Source organism: Peromyscus eremicus, chromosome 8a (genome assembly GCF_949786415.1).
Source record: "Peromyscus eremicus chromosome 8a, PerEre_H2_v1, whole genome shotgun sequence".
Lineage (NCBI taxonomy): Eukaryota > Metazoa > Chordata > Mammalia > Rodentia > Cricetidae > Peromyscus > Peromyscus eremicus.
The window spans coordinates 87,799,660-87,826,619 of NC_081423.1; the positions used below are offsets into that span (position 1 = coordinate 87,799,660).

The 26,960-nt window shown below is 52.2% G+C and overlaps 1 protein-coding gene and 2 long non-coding RNA genes across 7 annotated transcripts; 2 read left to right on the forward strand and 1 right to left on the reverse strand.

The window, feature by feature from the left end:
• Positions 1 to 109: 109 nt before the first annotated feature.
• Positions 110 to 5,279, forward strand: LOC131917844 (uncharacterized). 2 transcript variants are annotated; one of them, XR_009380756.1, is made up of 4 exons: positions 110 to 331; positions 1,079 to 1,188; positions 2,093 to 2,136; positions 5,019 to 5,279. It is a non-coding gene; the product is annotated as an uncharacterized LOC131917844 (long non-coding RNA). The 2 variants fall into 2 exon arrangements; XR_009380755.1 differs by lacking the exon at positions 110 to 331 and adding an exon at positions 355 to 446.
• LOC131917843 (uncharacterized) lies at positions 4,560 to 13,652 on the reverse strand. Of its 4 annotated transcripts, XR_009380754.1 has the most exons (6): positions 12,285 to 13,652; positions 11,274 to 11,310; positions 10,952 to 11,114; positions 9,068 to 9,206; positions 5,405 to 5,961; positions 4,560 to 5,226 (listed from the first exon to the last, which is right to left on the reverse strand). It is a non-coding gene; the product is annotated as an uncharacterized LOC131917843 (long non-coding RNA). The 4 variants fall into 4 exon arrangements; XR_009380752.1 differs by having other exon boundaries at positions 10,952 to 11,310; XR_009380753.1 differs by lacking the exon at positions 12,285 to 13,652 and having other exon boundaries at positions 11,274 to 12,241.
• Positions 6,586 to 26,735, forward strand: Ace (angiotensin I converting enzyme). Its single transcript, XM_059271956.1, has 25 exons — positions 6,586 to 6,873; positions 7,535 to 7,702; positions 8,417 to 8,510; positions 9,077 to 9,220; positions 9,832 to 10,023; positions 10,552 to 10,649; positions 10,963 to 11,135; positions 11,496 to 11,719; positions 12,013 to 12,157; positions 12,429 to 12,527; positions 12,747 to 12,869; positions 13,222 to 13,433; positions 14,071 to 14,207; positions 15,055 to 15,213; positions 15,430 to 15,517; positions 17,521 to 17,664; positions 17,835 to 18,026; positions 20,002 to 20,099; positions 20,266 to 20,438; positions 22,601 to 22,824; positions 23,114 to 23,258; positions 23,539 to 23,637; positions 25,543 to 25,665; positions 25,990 to 26,177; positions 26,363 to 26,735. The coding sequence occupies exons 1-25, from the start codon at positions 6,601 to 6,603 to the stop codon at positions 26,593 to 26,595; spliced, it is 3,948 nt and encodes a 1,315-aa protein (XP_059127939.1). The 5' UTR covers positions 6,586 to 6,600; the 3' UTR covers positions 26,596 to 26,735.
• The last annotated feature ends 225 nt before the right edge of the window (positions 26,736 to 26,960 follow it).

The window sequence follows — 26,960 nt, forward strand, 5'->3', positions numbered from 1 at the left end:
CTCCTGACACATGCTATAGAGGTTTCAACCCGACGTCCCCAAAGGAGGCTCTTCTGCGCAGCCGCACTTGCCCCACCCCCTACTCCAGGCGGGCACAGGCGCGTGACCACCCGTCAGTGTCTGCCTCGGCGACTTTTGGCGCAGCATCCTCATCCCCACGCTGCTCCCGGCTCGGCGCTGCCAGACCATGTTCAGAAATGCCGGAGGAATCGGGGCATCCGGACGCGGGATCCAATGGCCCGCTGGCGCTGTCAGGACAAGCTGCTCTGTCTTTAGGCTAGAAGAGCACAATCGGACGCTTGTGACCTCAGTAACTGTATATGGTTTTGAGGTATTGGGAATATTGAGTAGGGGGCTCAACGCTAGAGTGCTCGCCTACTGTGCACGAGGTCCTAGGTTCGCTCCCCAACACTGCTTTCACCTAAACAACAACAAAACCCAAAATAGTGAGTTTTGTGACCTTAAGAGACTCCCAGATATAGGCCGGGCGGTGGTGGCACACGCCTTTAATCCCAGCACTCGGGAGGCAGAGCCAGGTGGATCTCTGTGAGTTCGAGGCCAGCCCTGGGCTACCAAGTGAGTCCCAGGAGAGGCACAAAGCTACACAGAGAAACCCTGTCTCGAAAAACCAAAAAAAAAAAAAAAAAAAAAAAAAAAAAAAGAGACTCCCAGATATCTGATCCCAGGGGAGGCAATTGGGCTAGATGAGGCCTTAAAATAAGACTCCTGGAGTGCTGGGATTAAAGGCACGTTCTACCATACCCAATTGGCTCAAATTTTCTAATCTGGGGACCCTAACCTCTGATCCACTGAGGCTAAACCCTGCCTTCCTTGGGATGAAGCCACTTTGCCTGTCCCTTCTAGCTGGCAATAGCCACCTTCCTCCCTACCACCTACTACAGAAACCAACCTTCAACCCAGTGCCCTGGAGGACCAGTTTCTTCTTCACTCCAATTTTTATGTTAAAGACACTAGTCTTCTCCCAGCTCACTATCATGCAGGGGAGGGCCATCCATGGATGCTTTTGACAACATTAATAATATTTTGGTGGTGTTTTGTTTTTCAATCCTGTGTCTAGGATTGCTGGCACATGCCAGAACACCCTCTCAACAGGATGGTTCTGTGAGGTGCTGTACAACTGATGAAGGACCTGCATCCATCTTCCCACAAGCCTGAAAGAAAGGACAGGTAAACGCTATCACCATCACTGCACACATGGGAAGCAGTGGTTGCTGGGCTAAGGTCCTAAGGTGTGTGTGTGAGCACGCGGTCCTGGCTTTTCCTACTCTGTCTGAGGCTGCTGCCTTACCCTTCTTTTAGGTGAGTGTTAGACTGTTTCCTCAAGGTTGGAGGTAGTCATTGCTATCCTGAATCACAGAGGCTGTGATCAGCCTCATCAGATGTTCACACAATTGTGCCCATTAGAGGTTAGCCTCATGGAAGGGGTTGGAACACTAAGAAGGCTCAGGAGGGCCCTCCCCTCCCAGGCATAGAAGTAGTTAATAACTGTTGACAGGAGACTGGTGCCGTAGCTACCCACAAGTTCTCCAAGGTCCTTTAAGTGCTCCCAAAACATCCACTGGCTCGTGAAACTGGACTCAGGTAGAATTGTTTCTTTGGTCTGTCTTTGTCCTTTCTCTCTGATGTGAAGAGGAATAAACTCCCCAAACAGTCACACAATAGTGCCCGTGTAAGGTGCAGCCACTGGCAGGGCATGGTGTTACACACCTATAGTACCAGCTGCTGTAGAGGTTAAGGAAGAATTGCAATTTGGAGGCCAGCATGGGCAATGTGGCAAGTTAGTCTGTCAGTCTACCTGCCTGCCTGCCAGATTATCTCTCTCTCAAAAAAACAAAACAAAACAAAACAAAAACAGCTGATATGGAATAAATTAGAAGGAGGGATCCATATGGGACAGGAAATCAAGGGCTACTCCCTGGTAGAGGCAGTACCTGAGCTGGGTCTTGAGGGGTGGCAGGTTTAAACAAAGAAAGAGGGAGTATGTATGCACTCTGTGAGTCAAAACCAATCACTAGTCAGATTTCTTGATGAGCACGTGATGCTATAATTAAACCTTTGGGCTTTGGTGTAGGAGGAGAATCCTGGAGATGGAACCCAGGGCCTTGCACATGGTAGGTAAGTGTTCCTTACCTACCCCACTCTGGGCATTTTTTCTTTAATTAACAGCTTACCAAGATAGAATTCACATATCATAAGATTTCCCCTCTTAAAGTATATAGAGTGGCTTTTCCATTTACAGAGTTGTGCGACCATTATTACCAATTTCAGCATGCTTTCATCATCCTAAAAGAAAATCTGCACCTTTTGGCAGCCATTCTGCCGTCCCCTGTCCCAGGCATGGAAACCATGAACCGGCTTTCTGCTCAGTGATTGCTTATTCTGGACGGCTCACGTACAGATTCCCATACAGTCTTGTGACTGGTTTTGTTTTGTTTTGTTTCGCTTAGCATAGTGTTTCAGGGTTTATTCATGTTGTAGCATGAATCAGCACTTCATTCCTTTCTTGGAGGAATGAATACTGCATCGTGTGAATACATTTTGATTATCCTTTCATTAATTGGCTGACATTGGGATTGTTTCCAATGTTTTGGTGTTATGAATAAAATATACTGCTGGTAACATTTCTGCACAACTTTTGTATGGGCAGTTTCCAATCCTTCCTGCTATCTATCTGTATCTGTGTGTGTGTGTGTGTGTGTGTGTGTGTGTGTGTTTCTCCACCCCATTTTACTATCTTTCCAACAGTATATAAGGATTGTAATTTTCTAATTTCTCTATATTCTTGCTAACATTTATATGTCTACTTTTACTGTTCTCTGTGTAGTCTAGCTTGAGGCTGGCCTCAATATCTCAATCTATCTGTCTTAGAAAAAAATAGGTTTTTTTCCCCCCTTGCATTTAGTTATCCTGGCATCCTCCTCAAAAACTCAATGGAGGGGCCTGGGAGATGGCTCAGTCAGAAAAGTGCTTGCCATGTAGGCAAGAGGAGCTGAATTTGGACCCTAGCACCTGTGTGGAAAGCTGGACATAGCAGCAGGAGCCCAGAGCTGGGAAGGCAGAGACAGGAAGATTCCTGGGCTTGCTGGCCAGCCGGTCTAGCCAAATGGAGCACTAGGTTCAGTGAGAGACCCTGTCTCAAAAGATAAGGTAGAGCTCAATTGAGAAACAGCAGACACTGACCACAGGCCTGCACGGCACACACCCTAACAGCTACATCTACATACACCACACACGCAAATCATTTGAACAGGGCTTGTTGCTCCTAAACTGTTTATATAAACAGTATGATTTATGCTGAAAACAGGCTTTCCTTCTCAGCTCCTGAGATCCAGTATTCACACACACACGCACACACATACACACATATGGCTTTGTTTTCAAACAGGGTCTATTTAGTCCTGGCTATCCTGGATCTCTCATCTCTCTATGATGATCAGACTAGTCTCAAACTCACAGGGATACTGCCTCTGCCTTCTCAGTGCTGGGATTAAAGGTGTGTACCATCATGCTCAAAAACAAAAAACAAAAAAATCAGTTGAACAGCTGAATAGTAGTTTGTACACACCTATTCTCCCAGCAGTTAGGGGATAGAGGGAGCAGAATTGCTCTTAGTTTGAAGCTGTACCTTACTGAAAAATCAAAGGCTAACCCCTGTTGTAAAAGAATATAGTCTTTTTTATAAGGAGCAAACATAACCAGGGTTGGTTGGCAAAATCACCCTGCATCTCCCTCAAATGACATTAAAATGGCTTATTGGGTTATGTTGCAAGACAGTGACAACAAAAGCAGTAGAAATAAGTGTAAGGTTTTATTTTTGAGTTCCCAATTCTATTCTTTTTTAATGTATAGGAGCTTATGTGTGTGCACCACATGCATGCAGTACCTACAGAGGCCAGAAGAGGGCATCAGACCCCCCCCCCCCCACAGAAGCTGGAGTTCCAGGCATTGGGAGCCACCCAGTGTGTGTGTGATGGGAACTTAGGTCCTCTGCATGGGCAGCAAGTGCTCCCAATCACGGAGCCATCTCTCTAGCCCCTCTACTATTGATTTTGTCACATTATTATTTTTTTTAAGAAGGGTCTCCCTATATAGTTCAAGATGGACTTGGAACTCATGTAGCCCAGGCTGACTTCCAACTTTTGGTTCTCCTACCTCCATTTCCCAAGTGCAGGGATTATAGGAGCATGAAACCAACACTTAGGTTTGTTGATGACATCTTTAGGGGCTAATTTTCATCTATCTGTGGTTACTAGTAACTGGGAAGAATCTAAAAGATGAGCGCTTGCCTGAACAAGCAGGCTGTACTTCCACAGGTGGGTCTTCGGGGCTCCTCACTGGCCCCACCCGGATCAAATCTTCCTGCTGGATTGGGAGCCTCCTCCGCAGTTTCAGTGGCAGCTGGGGAGGGAGCTGACAGTGGAGAACCTTCCCTCTTCCCTACCTCAAGGTTATCATAAATGGCAAATCACCCTACCTCAAGGTTATCATAAATGTCAAATTATACCATTCACACATTAAGAGTATAGAAACATCCAATATGCCAGACAAATGTAAGGTACATTTTTATTTCTCCTCTCCCTCATGAGTAAGACCCTAAAAATAGAGAAAGCTATTTTTAACTTTTACTTTTCAGGATATCAAGGTTGCAATGTCTGTATTACTGTAAGTTCCAAATTGGTGAGGTTTGGCTCTTCATAGATTACTCTTGTGGGTAGTGGAGCTTCCATCCGGAGGTGTGAACATGAACGCTGGTCACTCCTTCCCCACATCTCCATGCCTCCCTCTTTTGTAACAGGTATGTGCTAAGTTCTGGGAAAGCCACAGGGAATAAGGCAGACTGACCTCGTCTCAACCCTCCTGGAAAGTATGGTGTAGTGGTGGAAGCTGTGTTTCAACCAGCTCTTAATAAAATGTCACCCAGGGGGAGAAGGGGGTGATGACTCCAACCTATCCCTGATAACAGTAATTAACCTTTGCTTTTGTCATTTTTCTGTAAGGCAGAGCTACTCACTCCTGAACTCAGTCCCTAACTCAAGACTATAGACGATGTCACGCTGCCACCCAGCTGGGCCTGAGAATGAGCCAGCAGAGCGGACTGCCTGTTCTTCCACTCTCCTGGCCCGGGTACTCAGGAACTCTTCCGAGACAAGTTGGGTCCCAGCCCCACCCTGTCTTCCTCTCTCCTTCTTGCTTTCAGTTCCGTTTCTAACAGAAAAGAAAGAAGAGCTTCTGAGTACAGGCTCAGCCCCAGACTCTTACCTGTGTCTACCCAGCCTCCACTTCTGACTCCCATAGGCACCACCCTCAGAATCCCCTCCCAAGCCTCCTCCGGTTCAGGCTGCTTCCCCCAGAAGACAGCAGCTCACCGGTGGGATATACACACCTAGTTCTCACCAGGTGGCCCCTTGCTCGCCACTTTCTGTCTCCATCACTATCAGTCCTCTGGGGCCTCTCCTCTAGCATGTCACCTGACAGGCTGGCACAATCTCACCGAGTCTCCAGGTCACATCATCTCCTGTATGAATGCCATCACCCCATCTACCAGGGACAAAGGTCTTCCCACCTCTTTGGGGGCACAGCCCTGGTGCTGAGGGGTTAGCCTTCACAGCCTCCTAGTGCCTCGAGAGGATGTGATCCTCCTTCCCCCATGCTTGTCACTTTGAGGGACAGGTAGAGGAGACAAACGACTGGGAGTGTGGAGACCTGAGGTGACTTGAAGCCAATCTGTCTCTGGTAGTTTCTCCGTTTTTAAAAAGCAGGGGGGTTGTTATAATCTGTAAGGCATTTTGTAGCTCTCACATCGTGCAGCTGTGAAGTCTAGGGCTCTGTTGGGACAATGCATGATGGTTCTTGTGAGCTGAAATGCTGCCGACTGTCAGCTGTGTAGCCAAAGGGTAGGGGCAGGAGTGCCCGCGCTTGTGGCCCACTCTATGGCTCCCCCTGGTAGAACAGAACAGACCCTCAGATCTTCTGCTATTTCGAGACGTCCCTCACCCCAAGCCCAAGGTGAACTGGCTGCTGACATCTGCAGCACCGACCCAAGGCGCCTGTCTGGCACCCAGGCAAGCGACCCCTTTCTTCCAGGACCTGGCAACCTCAAGTCCATCATCCCCATGGCACCAGCCAGCCAGCCAGCCAGCTCTGCCTCTTTGTCACTCAAGAACCCGGAAAGGCTTGGAGGGTTAAGCCGGGAAGCCTTGAGAAGTCAGAGACGGCTGGGCCCTATAGCCTGAGAATACGCGGTGGCAGCCAGAGGGCACGGCTGGGTGGCAGCAGTGTGTTTGCAGGGACAGGGACCTCTTTCTAGCTTCCCCTGCAAGAGCCCGACCTAGCACCATCTCTCCACCCAGGCTGCTCCTGGACCCCTCCGGGTCTGGGCGCCCCTGCCCGGGGCCGGCTGGGGACTCCTGGGCCCCGCGTCGCTGGGCCCGCGTCGCTGGGGACTTTGGAGCCGAGGAGGAAGCGCGGAGGGGCGGGGAGGTGGGGGTGTGTCGGGAGGCGGCGGTGGCTGGGTTTTATAATCCGCAGGGCGGTCGCGGCGCGGGAGAAGGGGCAGCGCCGCACCGCGCGCACCGCGCTATGGGGGCCGCGTCCGGCCAGCGGGGACAGGGGCCGCCGTCGCCTCTCTTGCTGCTGTGGTGGCCGCGGCTGCTGCTGCTGCTGCTGCTTCTGCTGTCGCCCACGGCTGCGCTCGACCCTGAATTGCAGCCGGGCAACTTTCCCGCGGATGAGGCAGGGGCGCAGCTCTTCCTGGAGAGCTACAATTCGAGTGCCGAGCAGGTGATGTTCCAGAGCATGGCAGCCAGCTGGGCATACTACACCAACATCACCGAGGAGAATGAACGGCTCCAGGTGGGCGCCCGGGGCCCGGGCGGGGGCGGGGCACGGCAGGGCGCCCCGGCCAATCACAGGCCTGCGGTCAGCCGCCCGGGGCGGGCAGCAGGCACCAGGGGCCCCCCAGCCTCAGCCCTGAGCAGTGAGGTCCCTAGTAGTGGGTCCCCTGCCACCGGCCAGACACTCCCACCCTCCCTGTGCATCAGACAGGCGGTGATGCTCCTGTACGGGTTGGGCACGTGATCCATGCCAACACAGGAATGGAATGGAATGAAGCTGGCTCCTCCAAGGCCAAATCCTCCCAGCGCGCAGGCGTCCAGGGCTGGGGCAGCAGTGGTCGGCATATAGGGTGCCCTGCTCGGCTCCAGAGTCCTTGCCTTCTGGCAGCTGCCCAACCTCCTGTTGAGGTTCCTTTCCTGGCCTTCCACTCACTGTCTCCTTATTCTGGCCCCAATTTTCTCCTTCATTGTTCCCTTGAGTCAGATTCCCAGAGTTCCCAACCAGAGGGCTCAGGAGGAGGGGTGTGCGTCTGCAAGCTCATCTCCAGGACAGAATCTCTGCAGGACCAAGGGGTCGGGAAGCCCTTCACTTTCCTAGCTCTCTCAGTACCGTAGCCTCTCCTACATGGCCTCTGCCTGAGCAGGACCACTCTTTCCACCCACCCTCCTGGTGACCACAGGAGGAAGCAGAACTCATCAAGCAGGAGTTTGCAGAGGTCTGGGGCAAGAAGGCCAAGGAGCTGTATGACCCCATCTGGCAGAACTTCACTGACTCAAAGCTGCGAAGGGCCATTGAAACTATACGCACCCTAGGACCTGCCAACCTGCCCTTGGCCGGGCGGCAGCAGGTAGGCCTGAGGGTGGAAACTTGAGTGCCCCAAGTGCCCTATTGTGGGGGTTGGGAAAGCAGCCTGGCAGACAGGAAGGGCTGTAAGGAATCTGGAGGGAAACAAACGGCTGCTAGGAACACAGGTTTTCCCTCTAGATGTGTGATGTGACAGTTACTTTATATTATGACGTAGAAAGTCAAATTCACGAGCTGGAATGTAGTTGAATTACCAGACTGCTCGTCTAGCATGTGTGAGGCTTTATACCCAGAATTACATTACACATGCAAAGAGAGATGTTTCTCTTCTCTCTCTCTCTCTCTCTCTCTCACACACACACACACACACACACACACACACACACACACACACACACACACACAAAGTCACCAGTAAATTTCTCTCTAGACAGACTTGGTATATAGGCTTCATTAGAAAGGTTGGGAAGACAGACCGCACCAAGGCCAGAGAGTAGCAGGGATTCACCCTCACTGTGGGCAGGTACCAAGCTGGTGTTTGTCTCAGATCCCTGGATCTCTGGTCAGTTCCACTTGCAAAGGCTGCCTCCACAATTGCAGTGGCAATTGGAAGAGCCAAGAGTTGCTGAGTGACCTTGTCTGAGTCACATCCCCTCTCCAGGCCACTTTTTCCTCCCAGCCAAGGGAGGTGGGTGGGCAGATTAACTCCAGGGGCCAATGTTTGCTTACTAATAGTTCCTCAACTCCAAATTGGCAGTATAACTCCCTGCTAAACAACATGAGCAGAATCTACTCTACCAGCAAGGTCTGCTTCCCCAACAAGACTGCCACCTGCTGGTCCCTGGACCCAGGTACGGGGCCATCCCATCTCTGCAGGGGTTTCCTAGTCCTTCTGGGTCATCTACAGGATGCTGTTTGTCAGTAAATCAAAGGCGCTGGTCCCCCATTGGGGCTGGAATGTGCAGATGCACCCATGCTCCTGACCTACACTGCTTCTCTCTCTTGGCAGACTTACTTCACGAACCTTCTAGCTCCATCCCTCCACCACTAAGCTACCTCTCCTTTTAATGGGTCCCCTCACTTTCTCCAAAAGCCTCTCACAAAGTGTTGGGTCCCTGGGGGCTTCACCACAAGGTCAGCCATTCTATGCAATGAGCCATGGAGGGTCCACCTGTTCCAACTTCTAAATGTCCTTTCTGTGTCCACTACCTTAGACATTTTCCTGGGTGCAGGGTCCTGCCGGGTGCTTTCTTTGTATAGCCTCACCCCAGCAAGCCCAAAGGCTGTCCTTGGTCTGGGGATACTGTGGTATAGAAGAAGCTGGTGGGACTGGTGAAGACCAGTGTGCACCTCTGGTGAAGGCTGTTAGGGACTGGAATACAGACGTTTCCTAACTCACCCCGCTCACCTGTCTCAGAGCTCACCAACATTCTGGCTTCCTCACGAAGTTATGCCAAGCTGCTGTTTGCCTGGGAGAGCTGGCATGATGTTGTGGGCATCCCACTGAAACCCCTCTATGAAGACTTCACCGCCCTCAGCAACAAAGCCTACAAAGAAGACGGTGAGCTTATGTCTTCCACTCCGTGGTCAGCAAGCCTTTCTTTCCTCGATTATAAGACACTCTTGTCTGTTGTCCCAAGAGCCTCAAGTCCCTGAGCTAGATAAAGCAGCCAGTATGGTGGCTCCAGGGCTGACCCAAGGGGTCTCAGAGCTAGTGGGAATGGCATGAAATCTATAGCCAAAGTACCTTGCTGTCCTGTCCTTCTGCTGTTCCTGGTACCATTTGTGGCACTGCTCCCGGCCCTAAGACTCTCTGCACCTTTGTGCTCAGAGACCTATTTTGCTAGAGGTTAGAGTAGCCCCTGCTTAGAAATTATAGACCTTGATATGGTGACACAGGCCTGTAATCCCAGTACTTGAAAGGCTGAAGTAGGAGGGTGAGGAGTTTGAAGCCAGCCTGGGCTATAGAGGCCTAAAAGATGGAAGGGTGTCACACACAACTGTAATCCCAGAACTCAAGAGACTGGGGCAGGAGGATCTTGAGTTCAATCAAGGCCAATTTGAGCATCAATCTCAAGCCAATGCTTGGAGTCAGGAAGACAGCAGAGTTAAAACTAGGATGTGGAGGACCAAAGCCTTGGGCCTGACCTGCTCTCTCTCCCACTCTGTTAGGCTTCTCGGACACGGGAGCTTACTGGCGCTCCTTGTATGACTCCCCCTCCTTTGTGGAGACTCTGGAGCACATCTACCATCAACTAGAGCCCCTCTACCTGAACCTCCATGCCTACGTCCGCCGAGCACTGCATCGACGCTATGGGGACAAATATATCAACCTCAGGGGGCCTATTCCTGCTCATCTGCTGGGTAAGGCCCTGGACCTTGCTGCCTAGGGGAACTTGGGGTGCAGGAGGATGCCCAGCAGAGGGAAGATGGTTCGTCCTCATGATACCTCCAATGTGTGGAATGCCATGACCTCTGTTTCTTATGCAGAAGCCCCTGTGACTCAATGTCCCCAGCAGCCTTTGTGGGGACACCAAAGCTTAGGGTAGCCAGGAACTTAGAGCCAACAGAGAACTAGAATGGGGCGGAGCTAGGGGTCAAGCCAATGGCGTTGGCTGCGGGTTCAGGGAAGAGGCAGCCTACTTGCGGATCACACCCAAGGACACAACCTGGAAGCCTGGAAGCTTTGTGGCCCCTTGGCAAAGGATCCTAGCACATTCAGATATGACACCACTAACCAGTAACCAGTCCTGTGGAGCCTGGAGAAAGTCAGGCAAGCTGTCCTATGGTCCTAGGGGGTATAGGTGCTGGCACCCACCCAGGGTAACATATATGGGAAACTGGCATGGCTGGGCAGGAGCCCAAGTTGTCCCATTCGCTTCTTCCATTTAGGGGACATGTGGGCCCAGAGCTGGGACAACATGTATGACATGGTAGTGCCTTTCCCAGACAAACCCAACCTCGATGTCACCAGTACAATGGTGGAGAAGGTAAGCTCTGGAGTCAGGCTTCAGGTAAGGCAACGAGCCGGGGAGAAGGGTAGGAAGGGTCATGTGATAGGCGTGACCTCTCCCCTTTTCTACAACAGTCAACAGCGAGCGACCTTGGGTCTCGTCCTGTGGCAGAGTGATCTGCTGTGGTCAGTAGTGCCCTACCTCTGGGAAGTGAGGCCACTGAGCCTCAGGTATCTCTCCTGGGCCAGAAGCTACCCTGGGTGGAGATCACTGAGCCCTGCGCTCAAGGCAGTCCCAGGAGCTCCCACGTGGCTGGCCCCCCCAACCTGTTTCCCTACCTCCTGCCCAGGGCTGGAATGCTACACACATGTTCCGGGTAGCAGAGGAATTCTTCACCTCGCTGGGGCTCTCACCAATGCCTCCTGAGTTCTGGGCAGAGTCGATGCTGGAGAAGCCAAGTGATGGGCGGGAGGTGGTGTGCCATGCCTCAGCCTGGGACTTCTACAACAGGAAGGACTTCAGGTCTAGACCTGGGAAGAGGAGTGTGTGTGTGTGGGGGGGGGGGGGTCCAAGGAGGAGGCCGCTGTGACTCAGACCTGCCTCTGTGCTGGAGGACTGTTCTACTCCAGGGAGGTAGGGCACGTCATCCCATTAGCTCACCATCCCTGAAGCTTTGAGAAGCAATCAGCTGGGTACCCTGGAATGGAGGAGGGCCTGAGTGGTGGTAGGCCAGGCTAGGGTCAAAGTGTTGCTAGTGTCTAAAGTACTCCTCACCCCAGGACAGAGTCCTCCTTAACCCTATGTTCCTCCAGTCCCAGCCTCCCCAGTGCTCTGGCCCCTGCCCTCTCCTTCACCTTCGTCCTCATCCTACCCATGCTCCAGGATCAAGCAGTGCACACGGGTCACGATGGAGCAGCTGTCCACGGTGCACCATGAGATGGGCCACGTGCAGTACTACCTACAGTACAAGGACCTGACTCTCCCCCTGCGTAGAGGTGCCAACCCCGGCTTCCATGAGGCCATCGGGGACGTGCTGGCACTCTCCGTCTCCACTCCTGCACATCTGCACAAAATCGGCCTGCTGGACCACGGCGCCAATGACGTGGGTATGAGCTGGGGACAGGAGAGGATCCAGCCCGAGCCTTTCAAATTTTCTACCACAGCAGATCTCTACTGTCCCCCCATGCCACCTCGTCATTTTTAACTTGAGGCCCCAAATACACCCTGAGCTTAGCACTCACCCGGAGTCCTTGTCCACGCAGAGCTAAGGACTGGGGGCTCACCTCTGTCTGTCCAGCCTCACCTCCTTGCTGGATGGCCCTCCCCTCCCTCAGGTCCATTCTACCCTAGCTGGTCTCTTTCCTTCCCCTTCCTTCTCTGTCTTCCTGTTTCTGGACAGAAAGTGACATCAATTACTTGCTCAAGATGGCCCTAGAGAAAATTGCTTTCTTGCCCTTCGGCTACTTGGTGGACCAGTGGCGCTGGGGGGTCTTCAGTGGACATATCTCACCCTCCCGCTACAATTTCGACTGGTGGTATCTTAGGTGAGGAGAGAGATAGGAAAAGCCTAATCCAGGGCACCCCCACCTCCACCAGTCTTGTCTCCTCCTTTTTAACAATGTCTGCCCCCCCCCTTACCCACTGCCTCCTCCCTTCCTGCTGAGACCTTACCTCCAGGAAGTTTCCCCCATCTTCCAGGATGTAGAAGGGATGCTGTGGGAGGGGTGGGCTACGGGTGGAACCCGTACCTTTTCTGCAAATCTCAAGCAGCCTGTGCATCCCTAGAGCCTTAAGATTTTACACATCCCCTTCTAGAACCAAGTATCAGGGGATCTGCCCTCCAGTTGTCCGGAATGAAACCCATTTTGATGCTGGAGCCAAGTTTCATATCCCAAATGTGGCACCGTATATCAGGTACCAGGGCTGTGTGTTCCTCCCGCTCCATCATCCTTCAGGCCCAAGGGCTGAGAATTAGAATGACCCTTTCTCCTGGGCTGCGCTCAATTGTTTTTCCTTCTTCCTACTGCTAGCCCTTAGTCCAGCTGTCACCCTGCCGAACACAGGATAGAGCCTGAACAAGGGGCTTTTGTCTCGCTCTCCACAGTCCTCCTAGCACCTGCTCTGTCCCTACAGGTATTTTGTGAGCTTCATTCTACAGTTCCAGTTCCATCAAGCACTGTGCAAGGAGGCAGGCCACCAGGGCCCACTACACCAGTGTGACATCTACCAGTCTACCCAGGCTGGGGCCAAGCTCCGGTATGTGGCAGAAAGGGAAAAACAGCTCGAGGCTGAGGGGAGGCTGGCGAACAGTATTTCTGCAGGTAGCTGACTGTTCTGGTTGGAACAGCACAAAGCTATACTGCTCTGGAGTAACTCTTTCCTCTCCTCCCCCAGCTCTCTCCCTCCCTCTTCCCCCCTTCTCCTCTTTATATCAAATATTTATTGAGCTGGCCTTCAACTGCCATGGGGCCAGGCGAATGTCCCCTACCACTCTCACAGAGACCCTAGGCCTGGAGTTCTTTTACTGCTGGAGGACAGCCGGTCAGCAGCACTGTTGTGGACCCCAGCCTGTGTCCCCCACACCTATAGTGCTCACTCTCCTTGGCAGGCAGGTGCTGCAGGCTGGCGGCTCCAGGCCCTGGCAGGAGGTGCTGAAGGATATGGTGGGCTCAGATGCCCTGGATGCCCAGGCCCTGCTGGAGTACTTCCAACCAGTCAGTCAGTGGCTGCAGGAGCAGAATCAGCGGAATGGCGAAGTCCTAGGCTGGCCGGAGTATCAGTGGCGCCCACCGTTACCTGACCACTATCCAGAGAACATTGGTAAAGCCCTAAGTGAGGGTGGGCTGGGACCAAGAGGAGTCCTGGCCTCTGGGCCCAAACCTCAGGTTCCTGGTCAGTTCCTTCCAGCTGAGCCCTGGTATCCTTGGCCACAATGCCAGCCCACCCCTGGGCTCATCATCAGGGCCCTACAGCAAAGATGGGCATGTCTTTCTCCCAGCATCCTAGGGATGCTGTGCCCAAGCCTGAGGGCCCCTGGGGTCAGTCTTGCTGGCACATTGCTCTATGAGGTCACACTGCAGACTCAGCTCTTATTGGCCAGTGGTGGGGACTGCAGGGCTCTGCTCTCCTGCGGCCATGGGCCAAGGTTGGGCTACTCCAGGACTGCCCAGCTTCCTCTTTCTGCTGCTCTGCTACGGGAACCCCCTGCTGGTCCTCAGTCAGGTGGCCACTGAGCACGCGACAACCAGCCAGGGGATAACAAACCAGCCAACAACCCGAAGCCAGACAAGTCTCCAGACAACCATCCAGACAACCCAGAACCCAAGCGGGACTCTTGGAAAAGGGCAGGGCCACGAGGGGTCAAGCAGCCCGGGGACAACAGGAGGGACCTCCAGTGAAACCACACTTTGTGGCAAGGAAGGCAAGGCCTGTCTATTTTCCTCCTCACTTCCTACAGACCTAGTGACTGACGAAGAGGAAGCTAACAGGTTCGTGGAGGAGTATGACCGGACAGCCCAGGTGTTGTGGAACGAGTACGCAGAGGCCAACTGGCACTATAACACCAACATTACCCTAGAGGCCAGCAAGATCCTGGTAGGAACCACTTCCACCACCTCCAACATGTAGCATGTGCACAAACACAGCCACACTCACAGAACACACACACACACACACACACACAGCACCAAGCTGCCAAAATTGGTGAAAAGTCTGAACAGAATATTTAAAACACTCTATTTTGGATTTGGTGTCTTTGGATCCACATCTGAGAAAATTTCTCTAGTCTGATGCCATTCTTAGTCACCGTTCCCAGAGACTGAAATCCGTTGTCTGTAAATAAGTGATGACAGCAGCATCCCTCTTTAAAAGATTGACAGCCTGTTTGTCAGCACTGTGAGGGATCATTCCCCTGCACCCTGTTCCTTCCTCTGTGATCGAGTGTACATTATAGCACAGGAAGCCAGTTCTGGCCATGTGCTCTAACCCTAGCTCATAGGGTGCTAATGTTACTTGAAGATCCACTGTGTGCTGCCCATGGATCCTTAGTACCTCAACTTCTCTTCCTGCATACATCCTTAGGCAGTTATACACAGTGATATTCTTCCTACTTCAAAGATGCAACCCCTGAATGCTTGCGGGGGGGGGGGGGGTCTCCTATCTAATAGCACCCTGCCTTCATCCTAATGACATTTATGGAATGGCTGGTCCCCCTTTCCCTCCTCTATCAGGATATATATTGCTAGACTGCAGCTATCTGTTGAGAACATATACGTTACCCAGTACATTAGCAGATGACCCAGGCTAAAGAGGAGGGTATTCGGATAGGCAAAGGTATCGGCCTGATCAAACCACACTCCTCGACACTACCTTTATGGAACCTCCTACACAGAGGCCATGCCAAATCTCCTGAGCCTGTGACACCACCCCCTTGTGCCCTCAGCTTCAGAAAAACAAGAAAGTGGCCAACTATACCCTGAAATATGGTACCTTGGCCAAGAAGTTTGATGTGAACAACTTCCAGAACTCTACCACCAAGCGAATCATAAGGAAGGTTCAGAACATGGACCGGGCAGTGTTGCCTTCCAAGGAGCTAGAAGAGGTGTGTGTCCATGGGGAGCAGGGAGTGGAGACTGCTGGGAAGATCATGGGTCTGCCTCCATTGCTACTTTCTTGACATGGGCCATGTCCACACATCTCCAGAATTCCCATGACTGCAGCATTTTGGGGCACATGCTCCCTTGAGTCCCATCCATGGTGCCTGAGGCCAGAGCAAAATGGGGGGGGTACTTCACTACTCTTTTCTCCCCCCTTGCAGTACAACCAGATCCTGCTGGACATGGAGAAGACTTACAGCATAGCCGATGTTTGCTACTCAAATGGAACTTGTCTGACATTGGAGCCTGGTAAGAGTACCCCTGAAAGAGAGAGAGGTGGGGAGCTGGCTGGTAGGGAGGAGGATGCTGTCAAGGGAAGGAGGAGATGGGCTTCCCTAACTCACTTCCTCCAATGGGAGCCTGCACCTCATCAACATTTCCCTAATTCTCTGCCCCTCTAGGGTATCCCCCCTGCCCAGAACTCCCCAACGCTCCTTCCTTTCTGTGTGCCCCTCAGAACAGGAGAATCTCAAACATGTGTTTCAAAGGCTCGGGCCCCAAAAAGGAGAGCTACAGACCTTTGAGTCTGTGTCTCCACCTTCTGTGGCTTCCTTGGAAACCCCCCCCCCCCCACACACACACACACTGGGACATTGCTGAAAAAGAATCTGGGACCAGAGAGGATAAACCAACTCGAGAGTCCCACCGCCCTAGAAGCACTAAATGAGAACTCGGCCTCCTGTTCCCCGCTGATAGCATTCCCACACCATCCCTTCCTCCATGGCACCTTTCCGCCAGGCAGCCATGACCGGCTCATAATCACCTCTCACTGCTTATTTCTCTTCAGGCTGTCTCCTTAGAAAAGGCTCACTCTGACCCCTCCCCCAGGACCCACACACGTATCTCTTTCCAGGGTTGGTGAGCTAGAGTCATAAGCATTCTTTGTGAGCAATCGTTACCAGAAGTTGTTTCTTCCTGGCTCCAGCCTAGCTCCCATGTCAGAACAATGACAAATACAAGGGGAAATGGAAAATAAACAGGAGCAAGAAACAGTTCCAGGGCAGGGTCTGGCCCATAGGTAGTGGGTGTGGGTGCACGCAAAGAGGGAACATGTACGTGCTTCTGTGCATGTGTATGCACGTGCAAGCACAATTGGGACACGTGTGCATGTCTGGGTGTATATTTCTAAATATGGATATCAAAAAAAAAGTGTAGCATTTGGCATCCCTACCATCCAGGCCTTTGATCCAGGACTAGGCCATCTGGTCATAGACATGGTAATTAAAATAAAAAGCCCATGAAGACCAATGACTTTCATCATCAGAAAACAGACATAGAATTCTCAAAACAAATCTTTTTCAAAGAAAGCTAAATTAAATTTACCTTTTCTGTGACAAGCGTATATGACACAGAATGTTCCAGAATAGAGCCCAAGTTCAACAGTAAGAGTTTCAGATGCTCCAAGGCTCCTTTATCTAGGCCAAGGGCAGAGCAGGAGGAGAAGCCTCTGTTCCAAGACTGATGCCTGCAGTCTTGTGTGACCCTCACCCTGGCCTGAGAGGTGGATATCAGCTTTGTATTCTTACTGGGGTGTCTCACACAGAGTAGCCTCACAAGACCTAAAGCCAGGGTCCACCTTGCTAGGGGCAGCTCACATAGTTCTTGTACTCACACAATCCTTACAGCTATTGTTTATTCCTTTGAGTCCAGTGACGATTTGCAGAGGATGTTGTGGGTTGCCAGGGCCACAGCAATGAGAAGGCATAGCCCCTGCTTGGGGACAGACATTTCCAAGTCCCTGGGAAGGCCAGGGTTACTCCCTTGTTTGTAGATATGGAAAGAGACCTGCCCAAGGTAACTCTCATGAGAGGGACAGAACTTGAATTCAGGCCTGTGAAACTTCCCAAATCCTTTCTCCCAGAGAAGGGGAATTCATGGGAGAGCGTTTTGTTTTTGCTCCAGCCTGGCCACCTCCTGTGTGGGTACACAAGCATGTCATTAGGCTGCTTATAAGAAAGGAACAAGTAAATCCCTTTCAAAGTTATCAAACCCCTGCAAGTGTCTGAGGTTGTGTGTGTGTGTGTGTGTGTGTGTGTGTGTGTGTGTGTGCAGCACCTTATGAGCTCCTAGTGGCCACTGGCTCCCTCGCTCTCTCCTCTCTCACTAGACTTACTGCCTATACTGTCATTTCCAAGTGATCTTACTTACCAGCTTTATTCCAACTCTGAAATTCCGTGAGCAAGTTCCACCTATCAACAGATGAGAGGTGAGCCACAGACCGAGGCTCAAGCCATCCACCCCCTCCCTTCCAGATCTGACAAATGTGATGGCCACATCCCGGAAATATGAAGAACTGTTATGGGTGTGGAAGAGCTGGCGAGACAAAGTGGGGAGAGCCATCCTTCCCTTTTTCCCAAAGTATGTAGAACTCTCCAACAAGATCGCCCACCTCAATGGTGAGTTCCCAGTGCTGGTACCACTGGCTGTCTGTTCCCCAGTTCCCTCAAGCTCCTCAAAGAGACCCTCTGAGACCCTTAGGCTAGGGACAGGAAGGGCGCTAGAGGTGTCAGGGGTGTATTGAGTGAATGATTGCTGTTGGGAAAGCTTGGCTGTGTCTCCTGTGCAGGCCACGCTGATGGAGGGGCCTCATGGAGATCATTATATGAGTCTAAAAACTTGGAGCAAGACCTGGAACAACTCTACCAGGAGCTGCAGCCACTCTACCTGAACCTACATGCCTATGTGCGCCGTTCCCTGCACCGCCACTATGGGTCCCAGCACATCAACCTGAATGGCCCCATTCCCGCCCACCTGCTGGGTAAGGACACTGCTCCAACTTCAAGGAGGTGGACAGTGGACAATAGTAAGGGACAGGATAGTGCTGGCCACAGGGCAGAGAGCAGGCCAGAAGAGTGACGGGACTTGAAGCCTTGAGGGAGCATGGCCAAGGTTGGAGTGGAATGGGGTTGGAGGAACTTCCATGTTTAGTTACTACATGTTTTTATATTTTTCTTTTGTGGTACTAAGGATTGAACTCAGGGCCTTGTATGTGGCAGGCAAGTGCTCTACCCCTGAGCCACACTCCTCAGCTCTTCTGGTGCCATGTTTGCCACAGAGTCATGTTATGCAAGCATTTCACCATCTTTTTTTTTTTTTTTTTTTTGGTTTTTTTGAGACAGGGTTTCTCTGTGTAGTTTTGCGCCTTTCCTGGAACTCACTTGGCAGTCCAGGCTGGCCTCGAACTCACAGAGATCCACCTGGCTCTGCCTCCCAAGTGCTGGGATTAAAGGCGTGTGCCACCACCGCCCGGCTGCATTTCACCATCTTTTAAGGGTTAGACCACATTACCCATCATGCCTTGAGACAGCCAGATCCAGGAGTCTGGATGTGGGGTCTGAGGAAATTCCCTATGAGCCTTGAAAGATGTGAGATTTTGACAGATGCCAAGTCAGGGATGGGGTTGCAAGGAGAGAGGAGACAGGGTCTAGGTCAGGGTGTGACAGGAAGGTTCTAGGTCAGGGTGTGACAGGAAAGAGGGGCCCTGAGAGCTCAGATCCACTTCAACTTTGGGGCCCTTATTCTTCCAAGGCTTTAAATATTCAAATAGTCTTCGGTGCATGAAGGAGGGAGAGGAAGACAGAAGAGATGGAAAGGACGGGGTGGGGGGGGAAGTAGAGGCCACCAGTTTTCCGTCCCCATTGGGCCATCACTTTCCTGGTGGTGGTGTGATTAGCGAAGCCAGACAGAGCACATTTAGAGGTCATTTGGGAGACCCCCCAGAAGGTGGTCCTGCTGTGGGTCTGATTCTCATGCAGCTGGAGCATTGCTGCAGCCCAAGATCTAGTCCTCCTCCATTTCTCATTGGGATAGTCCAAAGAATAACTAAGTAGACATGAGCTCAGTGACCAAGAACAGGGAGTCCAGGAGGAAGCAGCGTGCTCCAGATGGCCAGGGATCCAGACTGGGGCTTAGAATTTCATCTCCAGTGATCAAAGAAGAGGGAATTCTTTAGGTATCCCCCCGCCCCAACACTCCTGTTCCTTTCTCGTCCCTCTGCCACTCTGACTCCCTCTGGAACATTCGGCCTCAGCTACGAAAGACTCCTGACGTTACATGGAGTTTTGAACCTTCTAGTCATTCTGAATGCCCCTCCTCTCTCCAGTCCTGGAGAACTGGGCTCTTAAGTGACCCTCAACTCTGGGACATTAGCCTCTCCCAAAGGAGGTGGTTGGTTCCTGTCAGAGTAACTAGTGACTTGCATAATGTCAACTGCAGAGAACACAGAAGAAACACTGTAAAGGTGGCTGGTCAAGAGTGTGACCTGATGGCATTTAAATCCAACCAAGTCTCTTAGGAGTTTGAGCCCTGTTTGGATTACTTAACTCTTAAGTTCCTCTGCTACGCAGTGCCAGGGAGCAGGCAGGATTACAAGTTGCTCCGTGTGCTTGGGGTGGCACTTAGGAAGTGGTGGTCATGTGGGTGTCGATGCTCCAGGGACTGTGGGTCTCCTGTGGATTCCATCACTGCTCATGGGCAGTGAAGACTCTGTTGATTCCTAATGACCAGCAAGGTTTGTGCCTGTAACCCATGTTGGAAATGACCTTGTGGGCTGGGTACGTAGGTAGGAGACAACGCACATCAAATGCCCAGCGCAGTTTGCAAACAGTTGATGCTCCAGAGATGCCACCTTGATTGACAGGACTGGGGTCGGCCCACCTCTCCCTATAGGATTTCTCTGAGCCTAAAAAGTCATGTGTTTCCTCTCTGCTGCCTTTTCCCCCACTTGCCTCCAGGGAACATGTGGGCGCAGACCTGGTCCAACATCTATGACTTGGTGGCACCCTTCCCTTCGGCCCCCAACTTGGATGCCACAGAGGCCATGATAAAGCAGGTCAGTGAAGCCAAGGCCATCCTCCATGGGCCTTCTGAGGGCACAAGGAAGGGCAGGCCCCAGATGGGAGGGCAGAAACCCTCTCCCTCCAGTGTGGCTCTCCCCTGCCATGGTTGTGTCTGTCAATCAGAGACCTCAGTTTGCAAAGAACTCTCTCTGCTTCCAGGGATGGACGCCCAGAAGGATATTTAAGGAAGCCGATGATTTTTTTACCTCTCTGGGGCTGCTACCTGTGTCCGCCGAGTTCTGGAACAAGTCAATGTTGGAGAAGCCAACCGATGGAAGGGAGGTAGTGTGCCATGCCTCAGCCTGGGACTTCTACAATGGCAAAGACTTCAGGTGTGTCTGGTTAGAACTGGGATGATCCATATCCTGAGCTACAGGGACAAGGGTATGAGCCAAGTCAAGGCTCTGTGGCTGTCCCCTCAACTGGAGCAAGACAGATGGAGACAGTTGGGATGAAGTGGAGGACTGAGAGTCCAGGAGGTGGGTTTGGTCCTAGTCATGAGAACCAGGTGGGGAAATTCTGCCTAAGAAACGAAAGCCAGAAGTGCTGGCCAGCTCTGTCAGTGGTCAGTGGGATGCTGAAGGTTGCAGACCTGACATAAGCTGTGTCCAACACACAACTTCTTTCGCATATTGCTGGCCCTTCCCATGGGTGCACCACTGTGACATAGGAAGACCCACTCTCACCGCTAACAGACAAGGCACTGTCCTTATCAAGTTGGGGCTACTTACCTACAGCTGTCTAACAGACTACTCCAAAAATCTAGTGACACAAAATGACCAGTTGATCCTCAAAGTTCCAGTTTAGACAGTGCATAGTGCAAGTGTCCTTACACCACAGTGACAGACATCTCAGTCAGAGTATTTCAGAACTTTAATTGGTCCAGCAAGATGTCTCAGCAAGTCTGGTGACATGAGTCTGGTCCTCCAAATTCACATGGTAGAGAGAGAGAGAATGGACTTTCAAAAAACATTGTCCTCCAATGGCCACAGGCACACCATGTCAGGTGCACATCACATGAATATGTAAACCCTTAAAATTTTAGTTAATTAATTGGCATAGGAGAGTGACTCCCAGGGCTTTGTACTTTCTAGGAATGCACTATGTCACTGAGTTACCCGCCTAGGCACAGCTGGGGTAATTTTAATGGCTCATCTGGAGCCCTTTATCCAGAACCTCATTTGGCTGTTGGCTGGAGTTCCTCAGTTTTTTCCCACGTGTAGTGTCAAGGGTGGGATGTTCAAGGTGGCCTTTCACACTGAGTAGCTGGTTAGGATGATTAGAGCAGCTTGGGGTTGATCAAGCATCTTTTTGTTACAAGCTGGCTTGGGTTCCTTCCTATTGTGACAGTCTCTGGCTGGCAGATATATTAAGCCAGGTTTCTCAATGGCTGAATTTAAAACTGGCACTGAGTCCTGTCTGCTGTGGATTCCTTCTACCTCAGCCATCCTCTTTTAGACAGGGTCTCACTATATAACTTAGGCTGACCTTGAGCTTGTGATCCTCCTGCCTCGGGCTACCAAGTGCAAGGATCACAGGCATTTTCAATCCTACATATCTGCCATATTCTATTGAAAAATCCCAAGGACAACCCAGATTAGAAGGAAGATAGAAATGACTATGTCTGGGAAGGGATGGAGATGCTGTTCCCAGCTGATGAAGCACCCATACAAGAGGCATAGACACAAACCCAGGAAACAAACGAGTTGGGGTTCATGGTGGGGCTTTGGGGGAACACTGCCTGGCCTTGGCCCTTCAAAGGCATGAGGGCTTGGAGCCGTAAGGCCCAGGTAGATTGACAAGTGGATCAGGGATCATAGATGTGAGAATTCCTGTGGGAATCCTTTTTTATGATGAGTCAGAGAAGGTAAGCAGAGCCCATCCTCAGTGGGTCAAGGATGTTTGGCAGCTCCTCCCCCTCCCCCCATGCATGAGAAAGAAATAGGAGGTCAACCTGCACTGAAAGACTGTTTAGATCCCAGGAGAAAGTTCCTGTCATTGGAACTGGCTTGTGGAAAAGGGTAAAGGCCACACAAAGAGGCAGAGCCTTCTGGCTTAGACGGCTCTGCAGCTGTGATTCAGTCCAGGCCATTCTTCAAGTGAATCTTCTTACTGGTTTTGGATTAAATGAGATGCAGCGTGGCCCAGCCCAGGTGTTCCCCAGGAAGCCCGAGTCCTGGAAGAAAGAGACAAGGACGTAGAAAGCACTGGGCACACATTCTACCAAGTACAGATGGAGCGTCTCTGCCTTTAGACCAAGTCAGAAAGCCATAGTCAGTGTGGATTGGAGTTACTCAGGAAAGTTAGGGGCAGAGGGATGGCTGCAATGACCTTTAGAGACTTCTGTCCCCCAGGCTACCTCTTGATTTCTCCTTCCCATCATGCCATGTTCCTTGCATCCCTGGGGAGAAGGTCTGCTTCATATGACGCATGCCCCATGGTCCCTTTGCTCCTTTGTCATTCTGACGCGAGTTCTCCCCACCCCTGTTCCTAGGATCAAGCAGTGTACCTCTGTGAACATGGAGGAGTTGGTGATTGCCCACCATGAAATGGGCCACATCCAATATTTCATGCAGTACAAAGACTTGCCTGTGGCCTTTCGGGAGGGTGCCAACCCTGGCTTCCATGAGGCTATTGGAGATGTGCTGGCTCTGTCAGTGTCTACCCCGAAACATCTCTACAGTCTCAACCTGCTCAGTAGTGAGGGCAGTGGCTACGGTAAGAGGGTAGAGGTGCTGGTGGGTGGGCTGGGGACCCAGAAGGGGTAACATACTTGGGAGGTGGGGGAAGAGGTGTCCCCGGGCAAAGATCTGAGATAGACCGGTAGAAAGGCAAGAGGCCCCAGCGGGATGAACCTGACAAGGTAACACACAGGTCATCCCAAGAGGCAAGTTTTAGGGATGGAGAAATTGAACACCTTGCTCCCCTCCCCTCCTCGGGCCTGAGCTGCTAGGCCCCCGACAAGAGGCCAGCATGGACCTGAGCCTGCATGCCCTTCCTTTGGCAGAGCATGACATCAACTTCCTAATGAAGATGGCCCTCGACAAGATCGCCTTCATCCCCTTCAGCTACCTCATCGACCAGTGGCGCTGGAGGGTCTTTGATGGAAGCATCACCAAGGAGAACTACAACCAAGAGTGGTGGAGCCTCAGGTTCTAGAACACTCTGGCGGGGGTGTGGATGGGAGTGGGTTTCTGAGAGTGTCTGCATGTGCTTGTGTGTCTGCAGATGAGCCAGTGAAGTGTATGTGTGTGTGCGTGCATGCACAAGCCATATTGCCCCCCCCCCCGGGTGGTTGTACACAGGAACACAGCATGCAGGAGGAGAGGGCATTCTGGTGCAGGGACGATTCTTCACTTAAAAAAAATGCCAACCCCCTCTCAAAGTGGTTCTCTTCAAACTCACCCTCTAACATATCTTCCCGTTTGACAGACTGAAGTATCAGGGTCTCTGCCCTCCAGTGCCCAGATCTCAAGGTGACTTTGACCCAGGGTCCAAGTTCCACGTTCCTGCAAATGTGCCGTACATCAGGTAAGAGCAAACGGAGCAGGGTGCACTGTCCATTCTATGCTCGAGCTCCCCATCAGACCAGCAGGGGCTGGCTCAGGACACACGGTGCCTGGGTCCACTCACCCGCTAGCAAAGCCATTTCTTTAAGTATTCCTTGGACAGCAACCAAGAGCTTATGCCAACCAAACGGTTAAAAACCAGAAACTTCACCAGAAGATTGGCTAATGGTTACAAGGCCTAGTCTGGGTAGGATCCTTGTTTGAAAACAGGTTTTACCCTGTAGCCCAAGCTGGCCTGGAGCCAACTGTGTAGTTCAGGCTGGCCTTAAACTCACAGCCATCCTCCTGTCTTGCCACCACGCCTACCACTGACAGGGCAGTTGACATCAACAGTGTTACTCGGCTGTATACCGACTTGGGTTCTGTGGATTGATTAGTTTTAAAACGTGATCCCTTTGCTGCAGCTGAACAAACTGCCTGGAACATCTGCTGAGTTATACCTGAAATAAGTCTGAAGCCCAGGGCAGGAGGCCAGCTTATGGAGGAGGCAAGGTGGTTAGAGACAAGTTAGTTGCCAGGTTTGGGGTCAGAGCTCATGTCCTTGAACAACATCCTCTGTCTCTATGGGTATCAGTTTTCTCACCTTGATCTCGACACGGATGGTCACAAGGGCTAACAGCTTAGCCACTGTCTACACAGAGCACGCTGGGGACCTGGTAGCTGTGGTCCTCCATTGTGAATTACTCTCTTAAGGGGATTGCATCAGCACTGGCCTGTGTGTCATGTGGCCATAGCATAAGGTAGGCAAGACAGCTCCTTTTCTTATGTTCTTATGGGGAGCCGGGATCCACAGAGCTCCTAAGAAGTTGTGATGGGTAGACCTCAGGACAGAGTTCCTGGTGCCCAGGCTACCTGGGAGCCAAGGCACAGAGGACAAAGAAGGCCTCTCAGGAAGGCTAAGCTTCTTATAGTTCTTGCCTCTAGGAATCTCTGGAAGCCAAGGGGAGGCAGGCCCTGATACTAGGACTAAAGTCAGTACCTAGTAGAATGGACAGAGTCTGGGACAAAAGACATCATCACTCTACTCAGACACACTCTGAGGCTGCTGAGGGCCAAGGAGCAAGAAGAGTTGTTGCTAGGTCCCATCAGGCTTGACCTAGAGAGTGCCCTAGTGAGAACCTTTAGGGGAGGTTCCCAATGGGGCCACCACCACCTGCCGGATCTCCTTCTGAGGTCCCAGCACTCACTCTTACCTTGAGATGGACCCTGTGACAGTGTCCCCGCTTAGCACAATTATCCAGGCAGGGATAATTGAACAAGGGGGACTTGGCTCTCCAGAAAAACCCATCTCACATTCTGGCCAGCAGCCTGGGCCTGAGCACTCTGAGGAAGTGCCAGGGGAACAAGTGGCATATGGCTTATGCCCAGGATCCAAAGGCAGAGCCTGTACCACAATGTTTAAAAACTAGAATTGGTGTGGTTGCCCAGACCTTAACTGGGATATTCCTACCAGGAAATCCCTGTGGCTTCAGATAAGACTGTGCCCAATGCCTTCCCTACCCAGAAGGCCCTGCCAGACCCACAGGTTCCACCCAGCAACCCCTGGCCTCTGCTCCAGGCACGGAAACTCCACAGCCTGCAACAGCTTCATAGGCTCTCTCATTAACCTCCGCCTGTACCTGTCCTTTGGATCCCCTTGGAGCAGGAATATAGGCAGCCTGAGGGTGGGAAGCGTCCATACAGGCACATCTGGGAAGAGCTCAGATGACCCTAAAGGCCAGAGTGACATCCTGACTGCATCCTGCCCTGCTCGGTCCCCCGTGACTGTCAGAAGGCTGGGTCTCACCGGCACCCACGCTCCGCTGTGTCTCTCCTCTACTCTGGGCATTTCACCTACACCGTGAGCCGTTTCCTCTCTCCACTCCAGGTACTTCATCAGCTTCATCATCCAGTTCCAGTTCCACGAGGCACTGTGCCGTGCAGCTGGGCACACAGGTCCCCTGCACAAGTGTGACATCTACCAATCCAAAGAAGCAGGAAAGCTCCTGGCGTGAGTGTCCTTGAACCCTCCTTCGACTCTTGGGCCCTGAGAAACCACTGAGCTATTCTGGGAGCATTTTCTGTTTGGTTTCTTGGGCAGAGAACAGCCAAGAAGAACCTGTTCCACCCTTGACATGTCACCTTCAGGAGGAAACTGGAGTCCCTGGGCCCTGAGACCTCCCCTCTCCATCCCTGCCTCAGCCCTACTCAGGCTCTCCCAATCCTAGAGGATCCTTTATGCTGGGAAAAGGGGGTATGGGGAAAGAATGCCAGACTGGGCAAGAGGATCCATGTGGTTTCTACTCAGGTTTCCTTTCTCTGCTTCTTCCCCCAGGGATACCATGAAGCTGGGCTACAGTAAGCCGTGGCCAGAAGCCATGAAGCTGATCACTGGCCAGCCTAACATGTCAGCCTCCGCCATGATGAACTACTTCAAGCCACTGACAGACTGGCTCATCACTGAGAACAGGAGACATGAAGAGACACTGGGCTGGCCTCAATACAACTGGACACCAGAAACGGGTACTACCACCCACCCCACCTCCAGCCCCAAGCCCAGCTCCCAGAGCTCACACAGGGCTGAACCCCATTCCTAGTTCAGACAGCCTCCAGTCTGACCTCAGAGCAAGGACAGGGACACCAGAACACAAGGTCCCGGCCTTCCTGTCGCCCTGCCCACCGCCCTGTCTCCTTGCTTCCTCGCTCAGCTCGTTCAGAAGGCCCCTTTCCAGAGTCTGGCCGCGTCAACTTCCTGGGCATGTACCTGGAGCCACAGCAGGCCCGTGTGGGCCAGTGGGTGCTGCTCTTCCTAGGCGTCACCCTGCTTGTGGCCACCTTGGGTCTCACCCACCGGCTCTTCAGCATCCGCCAACACCACGGCCTCCGCCGACCCCACCGTGGGCCCCAGTTTGGGTCTGAGGTGGAGCTCAGACACTCCTGAGGTGACCCTGCTGGCAAAGCCGGCAGCGGAGTGTCCCACGAGAAACTGGATGGGGGACATGGTGTGTGGGTGGAACACTCTCTAGCTGGGCCTTCCTCCTCCTGCCCTGTCCCCACCCACTCTCTGCCCCCAGTCCTAGCCCCCCCCCCCCCCCCCCGTTCTCTAGATCCCCAGCTTCTAACATGGAATTCCCCATCCAGTCTCTGTGACTACAATTAAAGGTCTTCCCCAACACCTGAGTCTATGTCCCTTGTGGGGAAAGTCAGGGGCAAGATGGGCTGCTTGCCTGTCTCCTGGCTGTCCAGCAGGCCCCTTTACCAATCGCCTCTTCTCAGTCTCTCTCAAAGCAGGAACCCAAATAACCC